The sequence below is a fragment of the Puntigrus tetrazona genome, chromosome 2 (assembly GCF_018831695.1).
Source record: "Puntigrus tetrazona isolate hp1 chromosome 2, ASM1883169v1, whole genome shotgun sequence".
NCBI classification, from domain to species: Eukaryota; Metazoa; Chordata; class Actinopteri; order Cypriniformes; family Cyprinidae; genus Puntigrus; species Puntigrus tetrazona.
The window spans coordinates 18,682,920-18,690,419 of record NC_056700.1 but is presented as its reverse complement, the minus strand read 5'-3'; the positions used below and the strand labels follow the sequence as shown (position 1 = coordinate 18,690,419).

Here is a 7,500-nt window from a genome sequence, read left to right as displayed (position 1 = left end):
CCGCGGCGGCGCTCGTTCGTTCGGGATGGCATCGATGACTCAGGCAGGCGCAGACCGGCTCGCGTTCCCTCCGCTCGCGCTCAATCACATCCGATGTTGGCAAATATACAGTTCGAAGAAACTCCCACTGAAGGGTGCAGCAATTATCCAGGCTTTTGATTTCATAGTTTCTTTTTTTTTCTCGTTGATTTGCTTTAAATAGATTTTGTACATGTAATATTCTCCTGTTGTCATGAAGAAGATCTTCATTCCACAGTTTAATAATTCTAAAAAGCCGACCACAACATTAATATCAATATTTGAACACTGAGGTAATAGTTTGCGTTGTTGACGCAGAGCGTCTCCTGGAGTTCCTGAGAGAACGTGTGCTCTGCGTCGCTGTCCGTGTGTGTTTCACGTGTCGTCGATCCTCTGCGGTGTTTGTGGGGTTGTTGAGGGGAAAGGAGTTGGACAGGTTGGCGTTCTTCTTATGTTGCATAGTGATCAAAACTGCCAAGATATTCCAGAGCGGCTTGATAGCAGAACTGATACTCGTCCTGAGAACAGACAGATGGGAGGATGTGATCACTTAATACAATAAGAGGTCCAGAGTCTGGTACTTTGGGTCTGAGGTGGGGAAATATGATTTACAGAAATTTCCCAGCATGATTAACATTGTTGCCTGAAATCGACTGAGATCTTCCACATACTCGGACGTTAGTGATAGCAGTGTTTGTCTTTTACGTGAAGTGTGTTTTACCTCAGTTTGCACCATCGCTGGTCGTTGTGTGCGCAGCATTTTGACAGTCTGGAAGATGTCCACAGCGCCCTCGTAACGCATCCGCTCCAGGACGATACTGAGGGTGATGAAGACACCCGTACGCCCGACGCCCGCGCTGACAGAGAGACATGAACGAGACCAGAATGAGACATAAGAAAAGAATGACACAAGAAGGGGACGAGAATGAGACATGAATGGGACAAGAGTGAGACAAATGAGACAAGAGTGACACATAAATGGGACAAGAGTGAGACAAATGAGACAAGAGTGAGACAAATGAGACAAGAGTGAGACAAATGAGACAAGAGTGACACATAAATGGGACAAGAGTGAGACAAATGAGACAAGAGTGAGACATGAATGAGACGAGAATGAAACATGAATGGGACAAGAGTGAGACAAATAAGAAAAGAGTGAGACAAATGAGACAAGTGTGACACATGAATGGGACAAGAGTGAGACAAATGAGGTGAGGTGCTCATCTCTAACCCCCGAGTGTGAGGATCGTAACACACCTGCAGTGGACTGCGATGGGTCCGTCCTGACCAAACTGCTCCTTGGTTTTATGCACCTGTCCAATGAAATCAATGAAACCCTCGCCTGACTTTGGAACTCCTTGTTCTGGCCAATCGGTGAACTGGAACTGTCTGACGGTTCTGGACTGTCCATCCTGTGGAGAGAAAGACGATGAATCCAAACATCTCCAGACGTGAGAGACAGCTGAGCCTGTAGAAACACATATTGGATCGTACCGCGGTAAATGACTCACCCTGGCGTCGGTGACTTTGAACTCTCTCAGGATGTACTGCGGCATGTTATATTCTGCCATGGGATCCACTACAAAGTACTGATAGCGTGCGGAGCGCTCGGCCGGCCAGTACTGATGACACTTCTCCTGCGGACACACAAACACACGGACGTTAGGACTGCTTCAGTCAGATCTAGAGGGAGCGTGTGTTCCTCACTCACCCGTCCCATCTCACGCAGTTTGGTCAGCATCACCACGATGGTGGAGTTGTGTTCCCAGAGCATGCGCCAGAAGTCCTCCGTGGTCTCAGCTAGCGGCCCCTGCGTCGCTATATACGCCCTCTGCTGCCTAAAAACACACACAAACACACAGCCTTTCTGTCCCCCGTATAACCAGTGTCTGGGAAAGTTACGTTTAAAAGTAATGCATTACAATATTGCCTTACTCCCTAAAAAGAGCTTTATGAATCTTTATGAGTTGCATTACTTTTGAGTTAATTTTGCTTTCCTTTCACAACAAAAGTGGAGTGACTCTGTCTCAGACTGAAGGAAATGATCATTCTGGTCTGTACAGTAGAGGAAAAATCTAACTAATCACATGAAGAATATGATGCAGGAGAAGAACGATCAACACTATTCTGCATTAAATGTGTTCATTTTCAAAGGTCATCAAAAGTCAGTATCAAAGGTTGGATTAAATTATATTTGTATTGTTTATTAACATTTTTAAATAATATATTTTCAGGTTTTTGCATTTGACAGTTTTTATTGATTCTGAGAAACACTGAATGTGTTTTTGAGTAAATGATCATGTTCACACACGACACTCTGATTCATTCCTCAATTCTCTCAACATGGCAACCCCAGAGCTGTCAGTCAATACACGAGAAACAAAGTGACTGGAGATAAGTAACTCAGATATTTACTTTTAAACTAAAAAGTAACACATTACTTTGCTAGTAACTTTTACTAGTAATCTGGAGTGCAGCGGTGTACCTGTATCCGTCGATGAAGCTGGCATTGATGTAGTCGGACCCTTCCAGGCCTCTGATTGGCTGCAGACACACACGCGTGGTTTCGTACGGCATGATGTTCACCAGCCGGTTCTTGAACTTGTTGCAGGGCAGATTAGCGCTGACGAACCTGGAGGTGTGCGCTTTACTGTTGGCCAGACGCTGACAGAACCACAGACACGGCATTAAACCGCTGCAGGTCACAAACTGAGTTTAACTAGAACCAACAGATCTGAACTTTGCTGAAGGTCACGTTAAAACTGCCCTGGAAACACTTTACCAGGCCTTCATCATTTATTTTGACTACCTTACTATTTATGTACTATGCTGACTTTCATTCTCAGACAGATGTATATTTAAATTCATCACAAATATATTAATTGCAAATAAGATTGTATGATCTAAACAACTGTTAAAAAACATGTCGATATTTATTTTGTAATAGTCTCTTCTGCTCACCAAGCTACATCCATTTGATAAAAAACTGTAAAAACAAATATAAATGCAACTATAAATGCAAAATATTTGTTTTCTCTGTGAATATGTTAAAGTGCAATTTATTTCTGTTAAGCGCAGCTGAATTTTCAGCATCTTTACTCCAGTCTTCAGTGTCACATGATCTTCAGAAATTATAATAATATACAGATTTCAATGTTGAACACAGTTGAGCTGCACAGTATTTCTGAAGAGATGCATTACCATTAAAAGCTTTGGGTTACTATAAATGAGATGAAGGTTTTTGCTGTAGCATCAAAGAAGCTGTTAAGGAAAGAAAAGTTACATCTAAATATTTTTTCTTTGATTTTCTTGCTGATCAACTATCTGATCAACGACTCAAAAACCGTAAAACCTGAACCTAGTCCTGGGTGTATCGAGCAAAGCTCAAAATTACTCTTCTGACCCCATGTTTTTGCTCACTTTAAGCAAAAACGAACCCACATTTTGTATATATATATATATATTTTTTTTTAACAAGACGTAGTATCTGTGAAGTAAATGCATCTTGATTGAAGAATGTTTTAATATTTGTACTAGAAAACAAGCATGCGTTGTAGTGATGATCCTCGTAATGAAGCGCACCTTGAACTCCAGCTCGATGCCGGTCACGTGTTCTCCGGCCTCCACCTGCGACAGACTCTGTATGTAGGAGTAAAGGCTGCGCGCCGCCACCTCCGTGTTCCCGCAGGCCACGGCCTCCAGCAGCGCCTCGTGGATGAAGCCGTACTGATCCTCCGTCTGCACCATGTAGTTCCTCTGAGAGCGCATCAGGGTCACGTGACCGTACACGTCCACCGAGCGCTCGTGACGGATGCGCTCCAGCATGGCGTCGATCACGATGAAGCAGCCGGTGCGGCCCACGCCAGCGCTGACACACACACACACACACACACACACCGCACTTTACTACGCTGTAATTCCCCTGATCTGTTTCTGCTCACTAATCCCAGCACTGATATCAGGACAGACACATTCAGCTGACAGATGTGGACACAACAGAGCACTGTGGGATTACTGAGGTTTAATAACTATAATCCAGATTACAGACGAACACGCATGATGCAGAACGTCCGAGAGGAAACACTGCTGCCGTTTGAGTCAAGTGTGTGTGATCTGATGAACATACTACACTACTATAGAGAGTGTGTGAGTGATTACACAGATCCCTCTGAAACTGAGCTCATCTACACAACGACGTCTCTGCCTTCAATAAAGAAATGCCTTTAAATGGAAATTAAGTGTTTAATCTTATTATACAGCACTATCACTCTATTCTCATATTTGATTCTGTTCTTTGACGCAAACTGTATTGTTAAAAGTGCTAAATAAATAAAAGTGATTGACTGACACGAACACACGAACACACACACTCTTACACACACACACACAGACACACACACACACACACACACACACACACACACACACACACACACACACACACACACACACACACACACACACACACACACACACGCACACACACACACACACATACACACACACACACACACACGCACACACACACACACATACACACACACACACACTCTTACACACACACACACACACACACACACACACACACACACACACACACACACACACACACACACACACATACACACACACACACACACTTACACACACACACACACACACACACACACACACACACACACACACACACACTCTTACACACACACACACGCGCACAACTGTTTTGGAAAACTTTGAATCAACTGATCTACAACACTTCACTGTTCTGAAGCGCTCAAAATGGCGTCTGCTGGTCAGAATGGTGTAAACGCAAAGAAAATCTTACTAAAAAACACTTTTTTTCAAAACAACTGGACACATTATACTGAAAATGCAATCTATTAAATGCAATTACATGTCAGTTTATAGTTTGTGGGCTTGTTTTGTTTGTTTTTATAAAGCGATTGCTTAATTAAGCCAATAAGAAACTATTAAATACAACTCTTATTTTACAAATATCAGTATCAAATATAATAAACAATTGAAGATCAGGTAAAAACCGTATTGACATACTGGCTCACAGGTCACAAAGATCATTGTAGTTTCAACACGATGACGTAACAAAGCCTCGTTTCCTGAAGTCATGTGACTTTGTCAGTTTAATACATGCTGAGAATCACTGGCTCATAACAAATCATTCACAAAGCTTTTGAAGCTTGATGAAGCAGTGTTTTTAAAAGCCTGAGTGCTTCGGAGGATCTGAGGACAGATGAGTTTAGTCTGCAGAACTCCGGCGGTGTCCTCACACAGCACAATTAATGAAGAAAGCAAGCAACTCTTATATAACAAGTGGAACAGTCTCACTCTGCAAGCTGAAGGGTTAGAGAGGGAATAAACAACACACATTTGTGTTTGCAGCACATTTATCATCGGCTCAGATCGATAGAAACATGCAGGAGTTTGCTTCATGAAGCCAGTGAAAGGACACTGAAGCCAAGTCACCTTTGTTTATACAGTTCTTTTAACAATACAGATTTTGTCAAAGCAGCTTTACAATGCTAAAGTGCTCCTATTATGGATTTTAGAAATTGAGCTTTCATTTTTCAGTGAATGAGTTTTAAAGGAGTCAAATGATGGATTGATATTTCCCTAAAGCTCTGGAGGACAGTCTGGTTCTGACTTTACTGCTCAGATGAGAGTTTTGAGTTTAGTTGTAGAGAAGGGCTTGTTGTTCGTCGTTTCTCAGATCATGAATGCAGACGTGGTGTTACGAGGAGCAACGTCTCAAAATACAGTACAAGTCATGATAATCAATAATAGTCTCCACCGGATGCAACAAATGCCTCGTTTGTAATGTGTTTTATTGTTTTAACGTCATGTTAAGGGGCGTAAGATTTCCAACACACACAAGAGGTATTAAAAAATTAATCAGAATTAATCATAAGTGAATCGTTTGGGAGACGTTGAGCGAGTGAGACAATGACAGTGTTTTTTGACCATATCTTTCATATCCCATGATAGTGGTACTTTAAAGAGCGTGTCAACAAACAGAGCCCCTGAAACACTGACCTGCAGTGGACGACGACGGGGCCAGCATCCGGCGGGTTACACGCTTTCACCCTGCGGAGGAAGGCCAGGAAGGGAGTGGGATATTCAGGAACACCGTGGTCGGGCCAAGCCGTGAACTGGAACTGTCTGACCTCTCTCCTCTCGTTACAGCCGCTCTGAGGAAGAAAACATCAGGATCAGTACAGAGCTGTGCTTCCTAAACCGGGCTTTGTGAGTTCGTGTCAAACTAAAAATCTTTTGTAAGTATCCTCCTGCAGTGGAAGCATCCTCTCAGAGAGCAGGTGATATAACAGATACAACTCACAACATCACATTTGTCCGTTTGTTCGAAAAACATGAACAACTTTTGGATGTGAACTGATATCAGTTATTAACAGCGTAATTCATAACAAATAACCAGATTACTTTTTCAAGTAACCAGTAAACATTACTTTGAAATTTACAACAAAAATATACACTTTTTCCAATAATGTCAAGATCCTTACAGTCCGAAATGTAGTGTGTGTTTCAAAATGCATGCTACGAATTCAAAAAACAGACAATCGAACCTGATTTGAATTTTTTAATGATGGATGAAAGTTTCGGGGGCAGTGTGTAAACGTTATTGACACAACATGAGGTCGTACATATCTTTTAATGTTAAATAACTTTTTTTAATGGAGCAACACAATATTGTAATGCATTGTGTTTAAAGAGGAGCTAAAGAAATAAGAAGAATCTGTGTGTTCATCCACTGCATGCGACGCTTCAAACTGATGGTGGTGCTAGACGGATCTTTTATTCTCACCTTGTGCAGAGAGAAGGTTCTCACACAGAAGGTGGCCAGCTCCATGGTGTCCAGCAGAGTGACCTGGACCGTCCCGTAGGTGTCCGTGCCACGGCTGGGCCAGTACTGATCACACTTGATCTGCAGGAGAGGAACACAGCGTCAGTATGTGTGGTCAGGCTCAGCTGTGATCTGTCCGGTCAGTCTCTCTCACCCGTGATTTCTCCTCTAGTTTGGTCATCATGACCACTGAAGCCGCTCTCTGCTCCCAAACCATCCGCCAAAAGTCCCCAATAGTCTCCGGCAGTGGCCCCTGGGTGGCGATGTACGCATTCTGCTTCCTGTAACCGTCGATGTAGTTGGCGTTGATGTAGTCACTACCCATAATGCCTAGCAAAGACACAGTGTTGGGATTACTTTGGGGTTACTTTGGAAATGTAATAAATGTAATTAAGTTGCAGTTTACAAGTCGACCTATTTAAAAAGCCCAAAAATGATATCTTTGTAGGTATGTAGAAAACATTTTGTTTGCACTGCAATTTGGGAAAGAATTAAAATAAATTTGTATGTGTGTAAAAGACATGCTGAGTAACCCCCTTTATAATCATTAACATTTCCATAATTAATTGTAACAATTTTTCTTAGGAGCTGCAACAGTTACTTTTACT

At 42.4% G+C, this 7,500-nt stretch overlaps 2 protein-coding genes across 16 annotated transcripts in view; both read right to left on the bottom strand.

Annotated features, from left to right (window-relative positions):
- The window catches only part of clstn2a (calsyntenin 2a), a 1,097,509-nt gene that overhangs the window by 618,467 nt on the left and 471,542 nt on the right, over positions 1-7,500 (bottom strand). The gene's annotated exons all lie outside the window — the stretch shown is intronic.
- The window catches only part of ptprsb (protein tyrosine phosphatase receptor type Sb), a 40,042-nt gene that overhangs the window by 1,635 nt on the left and 30,907 nt on the right, over positions 1-7,500 (bottom strand). For all 15 annotated transcript variants that reach the window (XM_043263017.1, XM_043263079.1, XM_043263060.1 and 12 more), the window contains 10 exons: positions 7,047-7,222; positions 6,854-6,973; positions 6,067-6,221; positions 3,601-3,886; positions 2,504-2,682; positions 1,730-1,856; positions 1,530-1,655; positions 1,276-1,430; positions 740-875; positions 1-536 (listed from right to left, as the gene is read on the bottom strand). The exon at positions 1-536 is cut by the window's left edge and continues 1,635 nt beyond it. In XM_043263017.1, coding sequence (XP_043118952.1) covers positions 468-536; positions 740-875; positions 1,276-1,430; positions 1,530-1,655; positions 1,730-1,856; positions 2,504-2,682; positions 3,601-3,886; positions 6,067-6,221; positions 6,854-6,973; positions 7,047-7,222 — 1,529 coding nt within the window. In that variant the 3' untranslated portion in view covers positions 1-467. The remainder of the gene's footprint in view (positions 537-739; positions 876-1,275; positions 1,431-1,529; positions 1,656-1,729; positions 1,857-2,503; positions 2,683-3,600; positions 3,887-6,066; positions 6,222-6,853; positions 6,974-7,046; positions 7,223-7,500) is intronic.